This window comes from Aythya ferina (genome assembly GCF_964211825.1).
Source record: "Aythya ferina genome assembly, chromosome: 5".
Lineage (NCBI taxonomy): Eukaryota > Metazoa > Chordata > Aves > Anseriformes > Anatidae > Aythya > Aythya ferina.
The window spans coordinates 63,665,090-63,688,358 of NC_140301.1; the positions used below are offsets into that span (position 1 = coordinate 63,665,090).

Here is a 23,269-nt window from a genome sequence, read left to right on the forward strand (position 1 = left end):
TTAGTGAAGTGTGTGTCCTCTGGTCATCTTGCTCCTCCTCTGAAGATACATAAAAGACCTTCGTTTTAGTGCTAAATGTTTATTAAAATCAAAGTGCAGCCTCTTTGCATAATGAAAAATGCTTTCTGTGAGATAATTAGTGGTCCAATTAAGATATTTGTAAACCTTAAGCACTGTCCAGAGTGATCGTTCACGGGCAGCCCTGAGACATTTCCGGGGTACAACCAGCAAACAGACAGACCTGGCATTATTGCAGCAAATTGATTATTTTTGTGGGCCATTATCTTTGGAGTTTATCTTTGAAGGGAATAGGTGAACAGAAGGGACAGATAAACGCCGGATTTTGTTAAAAAGCTTTTCTTTCATCGTTCTATTTTAGTACTTAATGTGCAGAGATTTTTCTCTTTAATTTCATCCCTGGGAGCCGCGGTCCCTTCCTGAAGCACAGCTTGCAGCACAGCCAGCCAAGCTCCTCGGCTGCGTGCGGGCTGCCTGCCTTGCCAGCAGCATTTCCAAGCCTCATGCTGCCAGATCCCAGCTCCCCTGGGACACCTGATTTCTGTGGGATGTGCCCATCCACCGTGGACTCACTCCAGCTCGGTTTCTGTAAGTAGACATCCTCCTTGGTGGCTGTGTGGCAGTTTCCTTGCTCCTCTCCGGAGGTCAGCTTTGCCTGAGGCTCACGGAGCTCCTCAGCACAACTCCCACGAGATCACTGAGAGCTAATTCTGGCTAATTTGCTGCTGGCGGGGTATGTTCTAGGTTTAGAGAGCCTCTTCAGAATCTGACTGCAGGCTGAGGTGGTGCTTTAAGGTGCTAGAGATGTGTCGAGCTGAGTATTGATTGTGTGATTATTTTACTGTCTAAATAGATCTTCTGTGCAAGCTCCACCATGAAATCCGTGGTGGCTGCTCATGTCTTCGCTTGCAATTGGAAGCGGCTTGTGCCCAAGAAGGTGTGGGCTGTACTGCTTTCTCTTCTCCCTTGCATGTGTACAGGACAGCACACAGGCAACCGAAACAAGAAGAGAAAGCAACTGTGAAATCAAGGCATAATTTCTTCATGGTTTGTCTTCCATGTGAGTAACTGGTAGGTCCTCTTCCCCTTTGCTCACTGCTGGAGAGCCTCTCAGCACTTGCTTCCTGGCTTTCCAAACACTTCTTTTAAAAGAAATGTGCGTCAGGGGCAGGCTGAGCACTTTTATTCCGTCCACAGAGCTGTCCTGAGAATCTGAATTGCTGTCACTAGCTGCCCTGCAAAGGCTAAATGGTCCTGCTCAAATACAGCCTGTGTGCAGTTCGGTGTCCTGTAGCAAAGCTCAGGCTGTCCTTCCTACCCACCTGCAAAACCCCTCCGTCACTCAGGGAGTGTGAATCACGGGCAGGGACTGCAATGCATGTGTCTTGCAGAGGATGGTTAATATTAGAGATTCAGGCCTTCAGATTCATAAATATTAGAGAAGGATATGCAAATAACTTCACCTTTAGCTTCTAGCCAGTGTAGATTCTTCAATATTGGTTATCCAGGCTGGTTTTAAATGACTTGAACAATGTGATTTCCAATACTTCTGAGAAATTATCTCTGTGTAATCTCCAGTACAGATTATTTCTTGATATGCAGCTCAAACCCTCCTTTGCTTTGCTTTATCCTGTAATTACTGGTTATTAGTCCATTTCACGCAGCCCAATCACTCTAGCCCAAAACTCCCACAAGCACAAGGAGCCACCACATCCCCGTCACTGCTTAGGTTGGCAGTCATCACTTCAGGGTTTCCCTTCTTCCTGAGGCACCCAAGGAAAGACAAAAATGAGGGTAACCCCTGCATCACCTGCACCCACTGTAACCCCAGTGAGGTGCTCAGTGACAGCCTGTTCTTCCCAAAGTCTGCCTTGGGTCATCTCTCTAAGGCCCTCTTGACCTTCTCACGTTGTCTTCTGCACCTTCACACGGTTTCTTGTAAGCAAATTCTGGCTTCTCCCTTTCCTTCTTTGTTGCTGCAGTCACAGGGCAGCTAATTAAGCTATCCGAAGGTTTAAAATAGGGACAGCAACTGGGCTCATCAGGATGTCAGTGATCTAGATTAGAGTACACCTAGATTTTATCCGCATAGGATACAAAGTGAGTAAATATATTAAGTGCATACGTTTTGGCTTTTTCTTTGAGCAAGCTATTTTGGTCCTGTCCCTGGGCTCCCACAGATGGTGACTGCTGCATCAAGGATCCTACAAAATTGCATTAGTACCACCACGGGAGGTCAGACTGCAGGGCTCAGCCTGCTTTCCAATCCCTCGTTACAGATAGCCATGTCTGCCTGGGGAGCAGTTAAAATTTAAAAAAAAAAAAAAAAAAAGGAAAAAAAAAAAAAAAAGGGACAAGAATACAGTGATACTTCTGCCATCTGACCTTTGGTGAGTCAGCGACTTTCAGAGGCAAAGGTTGTCTGAGAGCGTTTTATTTAAAGGCCAGGAGGGGACATAGATCAGCAGTAGCTCTCTGATGTGTGTGCCTCTGCTGGTTCCAAAGGATCCCAGTATGTGTTTTAAACCCAGTGGCACTTCAGAGTAACCAACGCTTTTGTTTCTCAAGCGATAACCCTCTGCTTTAGGAAACAGGTTTAAGCGCTAAGAGCATTAACTTATTTTTAAGCCACTTGCTGCATGAATAAGGTGATGTTTGTTGTTTCAGATATCGGGCATAGCCAATTTATTATTCCGCGCAGGCAGGAACAGAATTGACCTTTATTTGCAGCAGACTCTGGCTGGTGCTGCAGGAGACGTGCTGATGCCTCAGCCGAGGGCTGAGTCCCTGCTGGCTTGTGCCACAGCAGCACCTGCCGGGAGCAGGGTTTGCCACAGCCAGAGGCAATCCTGGCCCCTTGGTGCCACCTCTGCTGGCTCCTGCACCCTCGTTTGCACACCCATCTCCCGCACCTTTTGGCACCCTTTGCTCCTGCAGCTCCTGGCACCGCCCTGCTCCTGGGCCATGCAGGGAAGCAACACTGGATGTGATTATTTTCTCCTCTGGTCTCTAGCTCTTGCCATCTTTTTTATTTTTATTTCTTCCTTCTTTCTCTGTAGGCATTGCATTGATGTGAGTTTCTTTTATGACTTTTTTTTTTATTATTATTATTTTTAGGCTTTATTGCTTGTGGGAAGCAGTCGTGTGTGGTCGGGCTGCCAGCGCCTGTCAGGCAGCAGGTGCTCAGCCCGGCACCCCCCATTATTTTTTGACCCTGTAGATAATTTAAGCCAAATTTGACAGCGGAATAAAGACCTCAGGCATAATTAAGTACCTGCAAGTTTGTGGAAATAAATAGATGGCTATAAAAAGGGAAAGCCTACCAAACCCACTTCCTGAGTGCAGGGTTGATGCTGTGTTTCCTCCTGATGAGGCAGCAGGGAATTGGTGTGAGCAGGGGGGACCTGGAGGCCACAGTGGTGCCATGTGGCAGGGGAGCACTCCCATGGGAGCTCGCTGTCCTGGGCACTGCCAGGCAAGTGCCATACGTGAAAGCTGCCGCCAGGCTTCTGATTTACGGCACTGCCCCTGCGATGATTTGTTTTAATAGGTGGCCTTGCTTCTCCTCTCTCCTTCTCTGCTTCCAGTAACAAGACTGTTAACAAATATAGTAACCCATAATCATCTGTTGGCTGGCTTATAGCATGACAGATGCTGGTTGTGTTGCAAAATGCCCCAGGAAGAGTCAGGTTTTTGAGGTATCTTTCCATTAGGGGACTGATACAGCCTGCCTGCAAACCTCATAGTCTGTGGTGTTTATCTTGGCTGTGGGCAGTTTTTGCAGTAGTCTTCTGCTCTCCAGCAAGGAAACTAAGTTGGAGAGGGTGAATGACCTGCTCACTGTTGCACAGGACTTTTTTTGCATGCATCCTGTTCCCCCCCACCCCAAAGACCCATGTCCTACCACTCACTCTCCTCCCTCTCAGAAGCCAGCAGCTATGTGTGACCATCTTCCTGGTGTCTTCCTTACGTAAGTCATAGTTTGCTCTGAGCATCCAAACTTCTGAATTTCACCCGCCTCTACTTGTCAGTCTGTGTCCTGCATTCAGCAGGGTTCTGCACCCAGAGCTGTTGCCTTTCGACACCCATGCAGTGCGGCTGCGAGGGAAGCAAGTCTTCAGGAGCCCCCAGTCACACTGACACACCTCTGCCCTCCTTCCTTTCTAGGTCCACCTCATGGACACCTTAAACCTGGCTATTTTTCTGCCCCAGGTCCCTGTGACAAGCTTAGTGAAAGAGTTTTTAAACCAGAACATTGTAAATATCTGGGAAACAGCTCCTCAAGCTCTTTGTAGCCCATCCCTGTTTCTGGTCTGGCACCTGAGGTGAGAAGTTAGAGCCCTTGCCCAGGTGTGTGATTTGAGGCTAAGACAGAGTGGGACTTAGTGTTGTAGACCTGTTGTTCTCGTGTCAGTCTGGAACACGCTGCCAGCGTAACGCATCCAGAAATGGGCCTAGAAGGGCATGAAAGGGCAGGGAGCCAAGGAAGGGGCCTGCAGCATCCATATACTGGGATGAGCTTTGCTCACAGCACATTCACAGCAGGGAGAAGGTCTGCTCCCCAGGAGCAAAGAAAATGTTTTAGGGGTGGCCCAGACAGGAGGATGGGTATTTGAGCAGAACTGAGAAGCCGCAAGCCAGGCGAGCTGGGAAAGAAGTTCAGAAGGCGGCTCCTTGCGTCCTGCAGGGAGGCAGTACACAGTGTGCTTTCAGACCTCTTTAAACTGCACTTTCCTTCCCAGAACAGTGACTTTTTTCCCAGAGTAGCCTGTGCTTCAATTGCTTCAGAAAGTGGCCTTTCGGCATCTATTTGGTGTGCTTGCTCTCAGGAGGGAAGGCGGAGGCGTCCCCCCACAGGCACGCAGCCGGCGCAGGCCCAGCACAGACACCGTGTACCTCAGCGCAGAAGCGTAGGATGTAGAAATAAATAAAGGTGAGGGAAGGGCAGGCTGGTGGAGAATCCTGGTCAGAACAGCTCAGAGAACCACAGCACCTCTCTGAGCACTGGCTGTGCTCATCTCTGGGTGAGCCCAGGCTGGCACAGCCAAGGAGCTCCAGCCCTTCTGCAGGGCCTGTGCCCAGGATTGGGGCACTCTAATGGATCTTCTTGGGAATATTTTATTAAGCAGTCTTTTTATTCTTATATATATATGATACCTTTTTTCCACAGGAGTATAAAGGAGAAATTATTTCCACTATTGCACAACCCATCAGACTCAGGTAGAGTTCTTAAAACCTTCAAACAACTGAAAACAACATTCTGAAATCTACAGAAGTCTCTGATATAAACTCTGATTACTGGTGGCTTTGTCAGATGTGTTTCTCCAGCAGAGCTGTTTCTCACTGGTACAAGTCTTTTGTTTCTGTTGCTGGAGGCTTGGAAATAGGTGGTGGTTATTCTGCCTGCAGATGGGAGTCCTGGTGCAGGCTGCGTTTTGTCAGCCTTGGCGTTCAGACAGGGTTCTCAAGGGCAGGACAGTGTGGGAGGTGATGCTCCTACAAGGGACTGGTTTTAAAACAAGCGGCTCTCCCAGTGACTTCAGACAGAAGACCTGTAAGAATAGCCAGCTTTCAGAAGGCACAAAGGGAAATGGAAAGAAAGCAGTGTTCAAATCAGGCCTTTTCATATCTTCTCCCCCCCCATCCAAGCATCCAAAGAGCCAAAGGCAGCGCGTGTGATCTGGAGGGCACGAACAGCTCCGGAGCCGGCACTTTGATTTGCTTTGTGCTAAAAGAGAGGAGGAAATTGGATATAAAACCAATATAGGTATGATGAGATGGTAACGATAATTGGACGTGGCAAAACTGTTCTCATCAGGCCTGTGAAGCTTGCAGCGCTTTGTAATTATCAAATGCAATCACCCAAAGCCCAGCGGCAGAGGAAGCGGCAGAGGAGCCGCCTCTGATGGGACCAACGGTGGGAACTCGTTGAGATGCCTGGCATGCAAACCCTGATGGCTTTGCAAGGGGTAACAAGCCATTTCTGTTCTGGTCAAGCTCCCTGCACAGCAAGGTCTCTCCTGTGGTGAGCAAGGCCTTCTCCTGGCTGCCAAAGGTTGGTTGTTCAAGGCTGGGAGTGATAAATCAGCTGCTGATGGCAATTAGGAAGCCTTGTTCTTGCGAGGCTGCAGGATGGGGCCTTCAGCACGGTGGCACCATGTGTTGTGCTCACAGGGTTACCTAACTCCTGTGGGATGCAGTTCTTCACATCTTCCTTCCGGATTTGTTAAGGCAAATCTCTAAGGAAAAACACCACTTTAACGAGCTTCCTGTGACAGAAACATGCCAACTGCCTTTTGCTTTCAGGCTGTGAATTCTGAGCTGGCACAGCTCTTCCTCTGCTGTTATGAGCTGGGTAAAATCGGAAGCCAGGCTGTAAGAAAAAAGTGGTTTAAGTTGCAAATCCCCATAACGAGGAAAGCTGTAACTACTGGTGATAAAGGGCTAGTTACAGCCGCTGGTCTGCTGAGCACCGTTAGGGCATTTGGCACGGGGGGCACACACATGGCGGGGAGCGAGTGGTGAGCTTGGGCAGTTAAATCTTTCTTTAACTGCTTCAGGCAGCCGAGCACTTTGCCTAGTAAATATAGTAGGATTATACAGTCTCCTGATATGTGCAATCAATGTGCATTGCTCTAGGTGTATAAATGATTTCTTGATATATGGTTACAACCGTGTAAGAGAGAAAGCCATCTGATGTTTCCGTAACGCTAATTGCTGAACTGTCTCTTTTTCTCTTTGAAGTCCCACCCAATTTGACTGTTCCTCAAGAAAAGTCCCCCCTGGTCACTCGGGAAGGGGACACGATCGAGCTGCAGTGCCAGGTGACAGGAAAGCCCAAACCCATCATCCTGTGGTCCCGAGCTGACAAGGAGGTCGTGATGCCGGATGGGGCAATGCAGACGGAGAGCTATGATGGCATCCTGAGGATCGTGAACGTGTCCAGGGAGATGACAGGAACCTACAGGTGCCAGACCAGTCAGTACAACGGGTTTAATGTGAAACCCAGGGAAGCCTTGGTACAGCTCATCGTGCAGTGTGAGTAGACCCTTATTTTCTTTTCGTGTGGCTTTGCTGAGGAAAAGAAGTTGATTTATTTGTCCCCTAAATAAACAGCAGCGAAAGTCTTATGGTTGTTACATTTTTGGTGCTGTGTTGTTTGGCTCTGCAGCTCCCTGAATTCATGGCTTTAATGTAAATACAGAAGTAAAAATGACATAGAAGTCCCATTTATACTAAAAAACTGTAGGGTCATGATTATTTTCCCAATGCCTAGCTCTATATTTCTTGACACAGGAACAAGCACATAAGGTAGGAGGACATCTATAAATGCAGATCTGATACTGACCTCGTTTGTTGAGGGCGTAAAACAAGGAGAAAAAAAGAGCAAGAGCTGTTCCATCTTAGCTGATCTGCATGCAGGTCTGCAGAGCTGCTTCTGACGCTAAATGTGAACTGTCAACATCAGGTATGGGAGGGAAAACTTAAGAGGAAATCAATTAATTTGGAATGCTCCGTGTTTATTATTGGAAAATGAAAAGCCTGGGTTGATATGGCTTATGGGGAACAATGAGTGGTTGTTTGTTGCCATGTAGAAGATGTTTACTTGCATTTGTCTGTTGAATTTTCAGTACTTATTTTCACTTGTTTATGAAGTGACTTGTGCAGCCTGTATTTGCTCCAGTTTCAGATGCCCAAATGTTATGGCAGATTTGCTTTAACAGCGCTCTGTGCTCAGCACAACTGACCTCGTTTGGGGCCTCTGGTGCTGAGATACTGCAATATCCATAGCTATTGCTAATAATCAACTGATCTGTTTTTTTCAAGGTCTGTTGTATAACAAATTATTTATGCACTTGATTACGTGTTGTGGTATCTGCCGTGCTTCCATCAGGGCTGCTTACTGGTGCACGTTTAGTTTGTCTTTTTGTCGGAGCACATCATCTCTTCTGTACGTCTGTGCGGAGTCCGGCATGGCTGCAAACATCCTGGTTCAGGCTGGTTGTGGTGCCTGGGTGCTGAAAGCTCCTTCGAGTAATTCAGGTCATGTACCGATGCACATGTGGAGGGCATTTGTGTTAAAGTGAGGGCTTTGGTGGGAAAGCTCTGGAGGTAAATCTGCTCCAGCAGCTCCAGACAGCAAACCCACGAGCTGCCCCATCCCCACTGCCTTCCTTTGCCACTCCTATGAGAGAACAAAGCTTTCTCCTCGCTGTCTTTAGGAGCATTATGAGTCAAGAGAAGCTCAGTAATTTTCAGCATTGCTTTTATTATTATTATTATTATTTTATCTGAAATCCTCAGAAGCTCAATTCAATGGAGGATAGTATTCAGAAGCACCCTTGACATGGCTCTGTACAACAGCTGCGATGTGTCCCGTGGCTTGCCCTGGAAGGCTTTATTTCAAGTCTTTGAAAGTCATAGAAACTCTTCAATTTATCCAGCAAGCTCTGCATCATTTATCCTGCTCCATTTCAAAGCTTTTAAGCAGATGCTATTATTTTCTTCAGCAAGGAGGTAATCGTGCATTTCGTGTTAGAGGAAGGCATGGCTGGGTCTGGGTCCTGGGGACTGCTTCCCAGGATGTAGACCTCCCAGCACCTCCTCCTCTTCAGGCCCTGAGCCAGGCCTTGGTGGACCCAGAGGACGACTCTTGCTGACTTCCAACAGCATCTGGTGGATTCAGTGCTTGGGTTGCTGTTATTTTACTGAATTTTACTGGAGGAAGGAGCTCTGGCTTTATTTATTCTTAGCACTACATTAGAAGCAACAATTCCTGTATTCTGAAAGAGATGAGAGACAAATCGAAAATGGTTATAATAAACAGGATCATAACAAGTATTTACTTGAGAATTTTCTTTAATCTGTCCTTGTACAGATTCCTACATACTTTGTTCAGATCCCAGTGAGTGACAATTTGAAGGTAAATGGACAAAGTAGATGTTGTGCAGTGCTTTGATTGTATTTCTTGTGGGAGGAAAGTACGTGTGTTCACAGTGACTTCGGCATCGTTTCCATAACTAGCATACTACTTATTCAATTGTCATAAAAATCACTTCCTTTTCAGTAATTTTATAGTATTTTTATATGCTTCTATTAGTTAGAAACAGGGAAAGATATTTAATGAAACACTTCCCTTTATACTCAACTCATTGATTTCAATTTGTGTACGGTACGTGGGTGTGTGAGCAGATACGTTCGTCGACCTTTGTAGCTGTGTGCTGGCCCATCCTCGCTGGTGTAAGGAGAGTTTCAGATGTGGAAGAAGGATTTTCTGTCTGACCAGAGTGGTGTGTCACTGCCCTGCTCCACAGGGCAACCTCTCAGTAGAAATACTGCTCCCGGTCAGTTCACACTTCAGAAAGATTGCTAAGGATAAATACAAAGATTTATTTATTTATTTATTTTTAATTTTACTTACTCTTAGTTCATCCTACCAATTTTAATGGGCAAAGTTTTGCTTTTTCTCTCTTCTTTTCTCTCCAGTTTTGTTCCTCTCTCTTCCCCTGCCTTCCCTTCAACACTATGCTCAGTGACGTTGGCATCCCAGACTGATTTTTCTAGGAGAAATGGCTTTTTTCTCTGCCGTGTCATAGTTAGGCCTCAAGTCATGGGTAAATTTGATGTTTCCTGTTGGCCATCAAATTCTAAAAATTCTAATAGGGAAAAGCAAATGCATCGTGGGAAACAAGAAGTAAAGGACAACACAGCTCTCTGAGCCTCTGTCTGCTGGGCAAGACGTGGTTGGTGTGCTGTGCAGTCCGCCTCAAAATCTTTGTCACATCCTGCAGCAATTGTTCAACGGTATAATGCAGAAAAGGTGCTCATTCTGAGGACTAATTAAGAAGGTTCATATGAGGAATTTAATTGAAAATCATAATGATCTGGTTGTTAGGCACCTGTGTTCCTTGCATGGCTTTGGAGAGTGAAACATTCACAGAAGGCAGCACAGCCTGTCCTGAGGAAGGTGTCTGGGATGTTTTTTCTTGTCCAAGTTCCCCGTCTGTAAAATAGAGATAACATTTTCGTACCCTAGAGGTTGCAGAGATGAGATTCTGAGGACGCTGTAGTAATGAAAGACATGCAGTCCCTGATTTGATCAATAACTCCTGGATCCTTTGCTTATTGCTGTTGTTGTCCTGTGCTGTTTTCTCCCAGGTCTGTTGTCACTCTCCCCAGGCTGTGGGGTTTGCTGAATTTGATCTTCATTGTTTGGTACATGTTGTGAGCCCTGCTAGCTTTTCTGTGAGAGATTCATTAGGAACATGGAATACAGCACCAGGAGCAAGAAGAGCTAAGCCCAGAGGGGTGGGAGTGGATTTTTGTTGTGGCTCCAATGTCTGCTTCCCACGAGGGAGTGGGAACAGCTCAGCGGTGGCGTTTGGTGTTGCAGGACACTGCCTGCTGCAAAATGCTCAGGGGTGGCCAAGGCTGCTCCAGGAGGAGCTCCAGCTCCTGCTGAAGCTCAGGTGGCCTCACCAGGTGGGAGCCTTCCAGCCATGAGCCCAGGAAGGTCTCTGGGAGGTGGCTCCTGTGCCCTGAGTGAGACAGGAGAGAGGATGCTCTAGGCACGTGCTCCTCAGTGTGGCTGCTCCTGGCTCAGTTTGAGAAGGGCAGGAAGGAACAAACAGAAAGCAGGAGTTACGGGCAGTGCTGGGGCTCGGAGCCCTGCACTTGCCTGCAGCACTGACCATTTCCCTGTGTGCAAATTTTGATAAATAAAATAAATAAATAAATGCCTGCTGTTGGCAGACGGGATGCAATCCAGTAATAATTTAAATGCACCGCTTTTACTGCAGGAAGAAAACACTTGGGAAATAAAAACGCCATCAGGTACAATATAATCAAATGTTTACATCGTGTACCTTATCAAGTGATGATAGCAGGAAGGACAGAATCATTTTTCAGTGGACATTGCTGCTTCTTGGGCTCGCGCTTTATATGCCGTAGTTTTACTTCGGTGCTACATAAAATATTGTTTATAATATAAACTGTTTTCCAAATGCATTGGTCTCCAAGTACTTGTAAAGCCTCTTAAAACATCAAATATATCTCCTGGTAACCTGGTTGGCAGAGCAGTCGACCACATTGTGATACTCTGAATTTTCCTTTCAGTTTGGGTTCTGGTTTATGTATGTCGTTCCTCCTCGGTAATAAATTCTGAGCAACTAATGAAATCACACTGAAGGGGAATGTCCTTCAGGGATTATATTTGAAATGGAACAGAGCTAATTAGCAAGAAATATGAGGCTGAATTATGATCTCAGGTGCATCATTCCAAATCTGGAGTGAATCAGTGGGGCATAAATTAGTGTTTCTGGTTTTACATCAGCAGGGACAGCTCAGAGTTGGGTCCTCTTTGTTTTGATTGTAGAAGTTATTTGCAGGTGAGGATTGAAAAGTTGTTCTTATGCTTTAGACAGGCAATTTTGCAGCTCAAAATTTGCCATAGCTGTGACTGTCTAAATATGTGCCTGATGAAATATGTATATGTAAATATGTACTATATTAATAATGAAATATTTTTAAATGAAAAAAAAAAAAAGAATTAAATATTCTCCATCACAAATAGAACTAGAAATAATGAGCTTAAAACTCATGGAGATACATGGAGATATAGGAAGGGAACCATAAGAAGCTTTTTAAAAGGCAGAGCAGCTGATGGTCAGTCACCAGCCAGGAAATGTGCAGACGGGTCCGTGGATGCCTTGCAGCCGTGGGAAGCCAGATGGGAAAACCCTGCAGGAGGCGGGCAGTGAAGGGGATGGGACTGGGGAAACTGCTCTGCTCTGGGGAAGTTCACGGCGAGCTTTAGCTCTGGAGAGGGGCCACGACAGCAGCTCACTACTGAGGAAGATTCTTGTATTCAAGTCCTTCATTCATATTGTTGGGCAGAGGTAAATGAGTTAAGGACATTGTGTCATGAGTGAGAATCAGCACTGCAAGCCAAGCTTCCAGGGGGAAACCCTCTAGATTTTCAAATCAGCTTATACAATTTTAGCTATGATAATGTTTTAAAAAGGGGGTTGTCAGGGAATTTCTGTAGCTGAAAAGTAACTGAGTGAGGACAATGTCTTTATTTTTGAATAACCACTGACACCTGTGTTTAAGCACATTGAAATCACAAAGGAAATCCACATCTTATGTTTTATGTTCATATTATTTACATCACATTTATATTTTTTTTTTCTTACTTTGTGATCGTGAGTTTGAGTAGAAGAAGCTGATTGATATTCAGGGCAAGTTTTATATAACCCAAGATATTCCTAGACTGTTTGGTTTGTTACTTTCTGGAGTATTTCCTTTGTAGGTCACTGGCTGGTAGCTATCTCCAGAGATCAGATTTTATTCTAATGGGAGACAGGGCAGGCCAAAGGAGGCCAGAATTGGACCTTGCTACTTACATCTTTCTGTGCTGTTTTTAATGTTTTGGTTTTGTGTGTGTGTGGTTTTGTGGTTTTTGGTGCATGTTGCCTGTCTGTGCCTAAAGATTTTCTGTGCTGTCATGGTACACATTTAATGTATCAGATGTGGCTAACGCTGTCCTTACCTTTAACCAGTCAGTAAGCAGTAAATCTTCCAGGTCCTTCATTCTTAGACTAGAACATTTCCAGAAAACTCTCCTATGGAAAACTCTTTTATATAAAACAATTTTCAATAACTCTTCGAGAAAGTTCTCAGTGAAAGATGATAGAGAACAATTTCAGCATAACACTTCAGCAATTATGGCTTTGCATGTCATTTATCTGAATGTAGCAAGGCAGGAAAAGTATGTGGAAATAATGGATGGCTTGATCAGCAAAGTGAAATACTGGGAGCTTTTTGACATTTAGCAAGGCCAAAGGCAATGACCTGGAGTGGTAATGAATATGCAAACACTGGCAACATGGAAATTGTAAATGCAAATGAGATCAGTTGAATTTTTCCTTGTTTAATATTAAAGCTATATATAGAACCTCCTGAGATGGATCTTCTTCTTCTTCGAAATTCCAGAGGACAGAGCAGCAGCAAGTACCCCAGAACTTAGAGCATAAACATGAATGTTATTGGGAAAGAAAATGAATTACTCATTGTTCCTATTGAACAATTGCTCATGTAGAAGATAGTCTTATACACAAAGAATTTCCTAGCAGTGTCTGAGAGACACAACAACAAAAACTTGTGGGTTTTGTTTGTTTAAGGAATGAGAGGGGGAACAGGATTAGTTGAAAATATTGCATTTGCAAATTTAATACATGAAGAATCAGAAAGGGGTGTCTGAATGCTCTGCATGTCATGGATATCGCATCAAGGAGCTGAACAATCAGACTGACAGTCTTAGGAGGATGGCACCTTTTAATCCATCAGTGCACAGGAGTTCTTTCAGGTTTGTTCATGGAAACACAGAAAGATTGGGAGCTCTTGTGCCTGTGTGTAGTATTTGCAGGAGAAATGAGGTTTTCTTCTGTCTTTGTGTCATGCATTGGGCCAGGTCCGAATCTGAAGGAGTTTTGTTGTGATGTGATGACAGAGAGAGCCCACCTCCACAATTAAGAGCTAGGATGGACAGATATACACAGTGAGCTACAGTGAAAAAGGACTGAAGGAAATCTGTGAGTCTCTGTGCTAGGACCTGTGGTCTTCAGTGAAACGAGAAATGGTCATGTGGAGCAGGTGCACAGCAGAACAACGAATGTCATGGATAGAAAATGCCAAAAAGGTCAACAAATATCATGTAGGGACTATAGCACCTGCAGGAGGAGGGAAGGCAGGGAGGGCTCCCGAGCTTGGAGTGGCCAAGGAGGGCAGTGCCAGGGCACACGTTGCCTTGTGTCCCCCAGTAGGACCACGACATTCCCTGGGACCAGAGTGGGGACGCAGCTCCTGACACCAGGCACCACATTTACACGCAAATCTCCTTCTCACCCATTGTTTTCTAGGCCAAAAGTATTAATGGATTATACAACTGATTAAACAAAATAATGGAAGAAAAGCTATTGAGCACTGCGGTGCTGAGGCACAGCCAGCCCCAGCCTGCAGAGGGCTGGAAGCAGGCTGTGCTTTGGGCTCTGCTCTCTGCCCTGCTGCTGCTTTTCTCTTCTTTAAATGTTTGCTGCTGACCAGCAGCAAGTGGAGAAGAGCTCTCTAAGGGTGTTCTTGCTTTAATTTAATCTTAGGCTTTATCCTGTCTTTAGCATCTTAAGCTATTTGCCTCCCTTGGTCCTCTTTACTGCTCTGTTAGTAATTTAGGATACTCTCCAGTAGCGCTCTCATTCTGTCTGCAAAAAGTGTTACCCAAAGTTCAAGCACAAATGTGTGCTTTCACCAAATAAAATTCATAAGAAAATCAACAACCAAACAACAGAAAGGTGAAGCAGAATAATTAGGTTGCCCATTCAGCTTTTTTTTCTTTTTTTTTCTTTTTTTTTTTTTTCTGTTGGCTCTTTTTAACTGAAGAAGGTGCAAAGTAAATATGCTTTTTTTTTTTTTTTTCGTGTATAATTTAGGTGACTTATTCCCATAATTAAATAAATCCACATTTTAATTAAAACTATGATTGCAAAGTGAAGCATTTAAAGTTTAGGGCTTAGGGATTGATATATGTAGCTAACTAATTTTGACTGTGAATGCTGCTGTGTTACATCAAGTATTTGGTTACATGATCATTTCTTTTGCTCAGTAAATAGCTCCTCTTGTCTAACTTTTGAGTGTTTCTGGCTTTAACACTCTCATGACGTAAAGTCTTCAAGGCAATTTACGTATTTAAGGCCTGGTTGTTACTTTCTGTGCACTCTCTTATGGCAGATTTTTTTTATTATTATTCAGACGTTTTGTCCACTGCTGCTAAGTTGAAGTTTTGCAAATCATTTTGCCTGTGGAGAAAAAAATGGTGTCAGCAGGCACATTCCTTTCACTCAGCAGCAGGGACGAAATTAGACCTCAATTGTGCTGGTACATAATCAGTTTTTTTGTGATGGAGCTAGTCCAGAGGATGCTGGACTCGTTACAGCAGTCACTGAGATGCTGTGAAAGCCAACGGGATCTTGGTTGCTGTGGGGCAGAGCTGCTTTTTCAAAGAGCTTTCTTTGGGTCATTCCCATCAGGCTTTGGAAAAATCTGCGTTGACTGTTTTGTGTGAGATCTTCCTCTACTCTTCTCCTCCTGTCAAAAACTAAATAATAATAAAAATGTTAGGAGCTAAATGAGTAAGAATAGAAGGAGTTTTGCCAGCATCATCAGTGAGTTAAAGGTTTCAAAGAAGAAGGGACCACGTAGGTTGGGCACCTGTGGCAATGGCTTAATAGGGTGTGGGTTTTACCCACATGTTTTGTGGTTCCCCAGCTCCACCACATTCCTGGGGAGCCCCATTCTGCTTGGTACAGGGAGATGTGAATTGCAAAGCAGCGATGCATGCACCCCTCTGACCTCAATTTGTTGCTGTGGGGACCACAGCCACCTGCACTGGGCGTCTGTGCAGCCTGCTGGCAGCATTAGTAAGCTGCACAAGTTGCTTTCTGGGGAAAGTTTGTGATTGAAAACTCCCAGTAACGGGATTTCTCATGCTCTCTTTCTTATATTCAGAAGCTTTCCACATAATGAAAGAGAAATTTCACACCTTTCATTTATTATTGGGTCTGTAAATAAAAATTCTTTAGAGTAAACAAAGAGGAGGCACAGCATACCTTTTTTTTTTTTTTTTTTTTTTTTTTTTTTTTTTTCAGAGCAGCTGTTATTTCTGAGTAGTCCAGGACCTTGAAAAGCTGCTCAAATACTCAAACCATTCAGAATTAATACATATTTGTCACTTTTCTAGCTTCCTTTGTAGTTAGTTGCTCAGTCCATTCATACAGTTTCTTATCAACAAGGCTGTTTTTATGCTTCCCTGTTTTAATCAACGGTTTCCCTCGAGGTATAGCTGCTTATTCAGGTTTATTTCATCACTCATATTTATTATTGGCACAATTTCTCCTTTTGTTCTGTTAGTAACCACTGCATCTATCCTCACCCATTCTCCCGATGGCAGTGCCCCTGTCCTGAAGCCTGGGCCCATCTTTGCCTGCCGCTGGGCGCAGCTTTTCTGCAGAGCCTGGGGCTTCCATGGGAGGCAGGCACAGCTCCTGTTCAGCTGTGATCTGTTGCAAAGCCAAGGTGTTTTGCAGACCTCCTTCCCACCCATCGGTTCTCCTGCTGGCTTTCTCCAACTCTTTTTCCTTGTCCAAGTACCCAGGCTGGGTAGAACCAGACATGGCAGCTCCTGCAACGTGGCCTTTGCATCTGGTCACGAACCATTGGTAAGGGCTCAGAGCTTGGCTGCCTGATGAGCTTTACACCACCCTGTGCTCCTGATTCCCCCCTGTACGGGGTCACACTTCTCTGGCTCATGTGGCAATGCCATGGCAAAGAGCACTGGGTGCCTAGCTCAGGCCAAGATGCAGGACATTAGCATTTTCTCCCCCACCTCTCTCTTACACTCTCAAAGAAGGTAATTAGCTTACTTTGACATGATGTTGACAAATCTCTCATGACAGTTACTCATCTCGGTGTTATCTTCCAGGCACTCACACATCAATGGATTATTTGTTGCAGTGTTTGTGGGAACTGAAGTGGAGCTGTCTGGGCCATAGCTTCCCAGCTCCTCCTCCTCCCAGCCCTGTTTTCAAGGTAGGGATTGGGTTTGTCACTGCATAGCTGTCTCGTATCTCCTGGTTCCCCTAGTTCCACTTGTTTTCTCTAGACATTTCAGCGGTCCTTTCAGGCTCAAGCTTACTCAGGCCCTTCCAGTATGACTGCACGTGTGTTCTTTACATCCTCCTGAACTCAGTTCTTCCTGCTGGGGTAACTTCTGACATTTGGGGAGAGTCAGCTCCATTACAAAATCCTCATGTGCTAAGGCAATGAAAGAGCTTGATTCTTCTGTACTAAATGTTATTCCTATGACAGCTTGATTGAGTTGTAAACCTCAAACAAAATAGTTGATCGTTCTAATTCACTGCAAAGAAAATGTTGGTGTTACAGAGCACCACCAGGAAAATGAGAGTAACCACAGAACTGACTTCACATGTGCCTTTGTGTATGTCCTGCATGCAGCCCTAGGCTGGCTTTTCACTTTCCAGAGAGAGGTTATAGCCTCGATGCACTCTGATGCTGTTTTTCCTTTCATAAAAGGTAGTTGACTGCGATGTCAAGGTCAATTCACTGGCAAGTTCTCCCTGTCCTATTCATTGCCTCAGCCTGATTTGAGGCTGTCGTAGCCTTTTGTCTTTAATCACATAGAGACTAAAATTCATTCCAGTCTTTCATGGAACCTGAAAGGCCCCGTTTTTTTGACTTCTCAGTCACTGACTGGCAAACAACCAAGGCACCTGGACTTGACCTTTCAGTTCCTGGAGGTGCTGATCATAGAAATTCTCACCATTTCCCTCCCTGCTCCTACCCTCCATGTTTTGTTAGGCCATTTACAGGGATAAAATGCCTGAGGGTGAAGTTCAGGTTGTGGATGAGCCCAGTTAGATGTGCATTTTGTCATTTTAATCCTTAGTATCTGACTGTCTGGGCAGCAAATTCTCAAGAGATGTGTTGTGTTACAGCTTACAGTCCACACAACAGTTAGCCAACCTATTTCTTTTCCTAATTACTCCTGTAACAGACATTTTTGAAGAAAAACACTCATTTTATTCACACAAATGCTCTTTATTCAGACGATCTTGCTGCTTTTTGAATACCAAAGCTCAACATGAAAGAGACCACACTGGTGTGCATTTTATTAATTGTATATTAATTGTTTCAGCTTTGTTTTAAAAGCAAACTGTCTCCTGTTTGTATTGGATTGAAGGATAAAGAAGGCAACAGTACTTTATAATCTACTGAGACACCCACAGAGGCCTCCTGTATTTTGGACGTATTTGATTCTAATTTAGTGCCTGAGTTTCTTTAGTGCATCCATTATTTAGTGCATCCACAATTATACTTGCATGTTCTTTGGACCAGAAAATTTATATCAAAAAGAAGAAAGCAAAACAAATCCTGTCTCAAACAAAACAAACAAAAACAAAACTAAACAAAAACAATTCATCTTATTAAATTTAATATCATCAACCTGGAATAAGTTTATTTTAAGACATTTTCTGCTGTGCTGGTGTATACGTTTAAGATACAAAAACAGATTTTAGATGTGTGACTAGCGGTGTTCCCCAGGGGTCGGTGCTGGGTCCGGTCTTGTTCAATATCTTCATCGACGACCTTGATGAGGGAATAGTGTCTGCCCTCAGCAAGTACACCGATGACACAAAGCTGGGAGGAGTGGCTGGCATGCCAGAAGGCTGTGCTGCCATTCAGCGAGACCTGGACTGGATGGAGAAATGGGCAGGAAGAAACCAAATGAGGTTTAACAAGAGCTGTACCCCGGGTGCAGGTACAGCTGTGGGGTGCTGCTGTCAGGGCAGCTTCACCATGGGAAGAGCCCAGGCAGGAGGAGCAGCTCTCACAGATCCAGGTTTCACTGACTTTATCTTCTTAGAATCATAGAAAATTAAGGTTGGAAAACACCTCCAAGATCATCTGGTCCAACCATCCCCTACCACCAGTGTCACCCACTAAATCATGTCCCTGTGCACCAAGGTCCAAGCTTTCCTTGAACACCCCCAGGGACAGTGACTCGACCACTTCCCTGGGCAACCTGTCCCAATGCCTGACTGCTCTTTCTGAGAAGAAATGTCTCCTCGTTGTTTTAATTGTTGAAGAGTAGTGCTCTTTGTTCAATTCTTTGTTTTAATTGTTGAAGAGGAGGGGCATGACATTTCCATCTTTCCACTCACCAGGGACATCACCCAGTGCCAAGACTTTTCAGCTATGATAGAGAGAGGCTTGGGAACTCCATCAGCTGATTCCCTCAGGATCCTGGGATTCGTGTCATCAGGTCCCATAGACTTGTACCTGTTTAGGTACAGCTGGTGTCAAAACTGCTCTTCGCTTGCAGTGGGTGGGATTTTGATCCCCCAGCCTCCATCTATGGGTTCAGGAAGATGAAAGGCTTGGGGAGCCCGTCTACCAGTGCAGATGGAGGCAAAGAAGTTGCTGAGTACCTCAGCCTTCTCCATGGCTGTCTTTACCAATTACTCAGAGATAGAAACTCACTCCTAATATAAGAAACTAGCCACCTAGAATCACTTACACACTACTGTTTTCACCCCTCAGTCTATTTTCACAAATGTTAGAGGTGCATGGTGGCCCTCGGGGACTCCTGCTATCACCCCAGCACAGCCGTGCGAAGGGAGCTGGGTCCTCTCTTGTGCCCTCCCTCGAGGCTCTGTGCAGAAGGGCTGCCACCTCTGGCACAAGGGCTGGAGGAAGGGAAAGAAGCACTCACACAACCCCTGAGAATCAGCAACAGAGTGGTTTATTGCTGGGACGTCTCGCTGGGAAGCCTGCGGCATGTCCATGGTGTTTGGGGGCCCCATCCCGAGCTAATGCTTGGGATGGAGCCTGCGCGACGCCGAGTAGGGGGTGGTCCGGGCACTCCTGCGCCGCTCTTTGTGTGCTTGCAGAGCAGAGAGCAAGGACGCGCTGCGGGGGTCCCAGCTCTGTTCTGGTGGAGGGGGATCCACCTCCATCGGCTCCTCCACGTCTTCCCGTGGATCCAGCTCCATGGGCTCCACGGTGCTGGGCAGAAGGCTAAGCCAGTCCTTGCCCGGGACTGCCCAGACGGGCTGCCTTCCATCCGTCATGTTTTCCGGCCAGGGTGCCGAGCCAGGGGGTCGGCCAGTTCCACGCCTTGGTCCTGTGCCACTGTCGGCTTGGTTTTGATGCGTGGCTGCGACGCTGCTGACTGGATTCTGGCCCTGGCTGGGTCCCGCGCTCTGTTCGGGATGGTAGGCACGCCTCTGCTCCCCGCGTCGTTCTTGCTGGTGGTCCTGCCTTTGCCTCGTATCACTGGTGTGGCCATGGGAAGGCCCAGGTGCCCCGTCGCTGTATTGATGAGGGGATGGCCTGTTCCCTGCATCGCTGCGGTGCCAATGGTACCGCTTGTAGGTGTCTGGGCTTGCACGGTAGGCACGTGTCTGCTCCATGCGGCTGTCTGGCCGATGTGCCTGCCTTCGCCCCATGCCATCGCTGCGCCAATTGGAAGACCCATGCCCCGAGTCGCTGTCAGGTTTAGGGCAGGGACGGCGCACGGCTTGGAGCTGCTGCTGGTTGAGCCCATCCTTGCTGGGTCTTGGCTGCACGCGATGCCTTTGATCGGGAGACCTTTCCATGCGGGGTGCCGAATCACGGGGTCGTCGACTTTCATACCTGGGTGCCATGCCACTGTGCGGTGGATTTCCCCTTGTGGCTCCGCTGCTGACGTCCCATTTCTGGCCGTGCCTGGGTCCCACTCTGTGTTGTGGGCTAGGGGCACGCCTCTGCTGCATGCGGCTGTCCGGCCGATGTTCCTGCCTTCCCCCCTCGCGACTATTGCGTGCATTGTAAGGCCCATGGCCCGAGTCGCTGTGAGGTTTAGGGGAAGGGCGACGCACGGCTTGCACGTGAAGTGTGAGCCCGTCCTTGCTGGGTCCTGGCCGCACGCGATGCTGTTGATCGGGAGACCTTTCCGTGCGGGGTGCCGAATAATGGGGTCGTTCGCTCCCACGCCTTGGTCCCGCTCCACTGCGCGCTTCCTCTCCACGTGTGGGCCCGACGCTGCCATGCCTGGGCCCCGCACTGCGTTGCGTGCTATAGTCACGCCTGTGCTCCTTGCGGCGCTCCGGCTGCTGGTCTTGCCTGTACCTCACGCCGCCGTTTTGTCTAGAAGAAGGCCCAGGCCCCCTGTCGCTGGATGGTCGAGGGGCCGGCCTGTTCCCCGCATCGTTGCGGTGCCCTTGGGACCGCTTACGGGTGTCTGCGGGCTGGGTGCCAGAGCTGCCCTGGGCACTGGTGTCTCTTGTGCCTCCGGCGCTCTGCCTCTGCCCATTCATCTTCTTCTCCTCCTCTGCTGCTTTCCTTGCTGGTGCTCGCTGCGACTGTATCGCCGTCCGCTCACACCAACGAGGGCCGCCTCTCGCCTTGCTGCTTTGGCTCTTCCTTCTGCCACGGATGCGGCTGTCAGAGGGCCTCGAAGCTCAGCGAGTGGCGGGCCAGCGGCACGGGGCCCCTTTTATAGGGCCCGCAGCAAAGGCGGGGCAGTGGTGGCCACTGTGACCTCAGCAAGCCCCTGTGATGGAGGGGCCCGTGCCTGGCCGAATTTGGGGGGCTGTGTTGGGAGTGGTCTGGGAGATGCCCTCACGTGGAGGAAGAAGGAGGGTTTTGGGGGCTGAGGGCCCCTTTTCTGGGGCTGGCTTCCCCGGGCCATTAGGCTCACCAGAGAGAAAGGCTGTCCCTCTGTCACACGGACTGCCCTGCACCTCCCATCCTGTGCCCTGGGTTTATTTTTAACATTGGTTTTTAGGTAATTTTATTCTTTATGAAAAAGGAGAGAAGGAAGGTGCATTTTCAAACCTAATTCCCATCTGCGCTTGTGCTCCGAGTGAAGAATTTCTTCCCCACATCACATCTAATCTAAATCTCCCCTCCATTTGCTCCAAGCCATTATTCCTTGTTCCATGGCTACACTCCTTTATAGAATCCCAGCTTTCTTTTAGGCCACTTTTACGGGTGAGGTTAGGTGGCAAAAGTGCAGGACCTAGCAAATGGCAGCCCGATCTACCTTGTTCCACATGTTCCACGTGACCTTTTCCAGGTGCCCTGTCGCTGTATTGTTGAGGGAATGGCCTGTTCCCTGCATCGCTGCGGTGCCAATGGTACCGCTTGTAGGTGTCTGGGCTTGCACGGTAGGCACGTGTCTGCCTGCTAAGGTTGGAAAACCCCTCCACAATCACCTGGTCCAACCATCCCCCTACCACCAGTGTCACCCACAAACCCATGTCTACCACATCTAACCTTTCCTTGAACAATTCTGTGATTCTGTGATACAAAAGCCATATTTCCTAGTGGTAAGCATAGAGTTAGCTCCAGTGATTTTGGTGTTTTGCTCATTTAAGCCAGAAGAGAATTTGGCTTCAAATGTCAAAAGTAAAATTGTTTGCCTTATAGTAATTCATCTGAATCCTTGCTAGACTTCTGACTTGGATATTAATTAAGCAAGGTATGATCAGATCTATGATTCTCTTCAAAATATTACTTGGTTTGGTAATTTCTGATATCACAATTTTGGATCCATCCAAACATCCAATTTGCTGTCATACTTGTATTTAACCAGATGAAATTTGTTGTTCAAAAAAAAAAAATGAAGTGTAGAACCAGTAGCAAAAGCAGTCTCATCTTTTTTTGGTTCTGCATGCTGTCAGGACATGTCAGTTATGAGATGAAAAGTTTTGAGAAAGGTTGTTGGCCCTCTCCTTTGAAGTGATTCTCTTGCATGCAGCTAGCAGTCGCTGAACCTCATGGAGCTCTGAGCCTAAGATCCTTTCATTGCTAATATTCATCTTTTCTCTTTGACACACTTGGTCTAACCCATGAGAATTTGATCGTGGATCAAAGCATCGATGTGTTACAGTGTGTAGGCAGCATGTAGACATCCTGACAGTGAAAAAGCCAACCAGAATAGGAGCATTCATGTTAAATGTTACAAATAAATAAATGAGAAACATCTTCCCTGGTTCTGCCATTCATGCCATGTCAGACAGTTACACAGAACATATCCATACATATCCAGTCATATCTCACTAATCCTCTATTCAAGCTCCTTCACAGGAGCTCAGAAAGCTTTGTTTCTGAAAATTGGTAATTAGCAGTTTATGTCTCCCAGATGTATTATTCAGGATGATTGCCATGACCCATCTCAAAACTTTGTGACCCTTAGAATATCACTTATTCTGGGACTGGTCCTTCAAAATGCCTCCTTGAAAAGAAATTTTGATAGTTGATTTTTTTTTTTCCTTTTGTTAAAAGAGGGAATTAGCAGTTTATGGATACTCTAAGGGCCTTCTTGATTTTCTTTTCAAATCAAGAAGGGTTTCTCAGGAAAAAAAAAAAAAAAAAAAAGGAAAGAAAAAATTATCCATGTCTGATATGTAATCAGTTCCTGTCAAACTAGAATTCAACAATGTATGCTTGCTGATTGCATCTAGCTAAAAAATGTTGCTTGTTCCCAACCATCTCAAAGATCTCAGTATGCCAACGCATGCGTGTTCTCACAGCAAAAAATAGCATCTTTTATCATGTGGCATACCCAAGGCCATATCCACGTGTACTTGGCCTGGGTGCTGTGCCACGCATTACAGTCCAGGGTGAGTGCGTT

The 23,269-nt window shown here is 46.3% G+C and overlaps 1 protein-coding gene across 5 annotated transcripts in view; it reads left to right on the plus strand.

Moving 5' to 3' along the window:
- The window catches only part of MDGA2 (MAM domain containing glycosylphosphatidylinositol anchor 2), a 328,803-nt gene that overhangs the window by 203,596 nt on the left and 101,938 nt on the right, over positions 1 to 23,269 (plus strand). For all 5 annotated transcript variants that reach the window (XM_084522442.1, XM_084522443.1, XM_084522444.1 and 2 more), the window contains one exon: positions 6,763 to 7,056. In XM_084522442.1, coding sequence (XP_084378568.1) covers positions 6,763 to 7,056 — 294 coding nt within the window. The remainder of the gene's footprint in view (positions 1 to 6,762; positions 7,057 to 23,269) is intronic.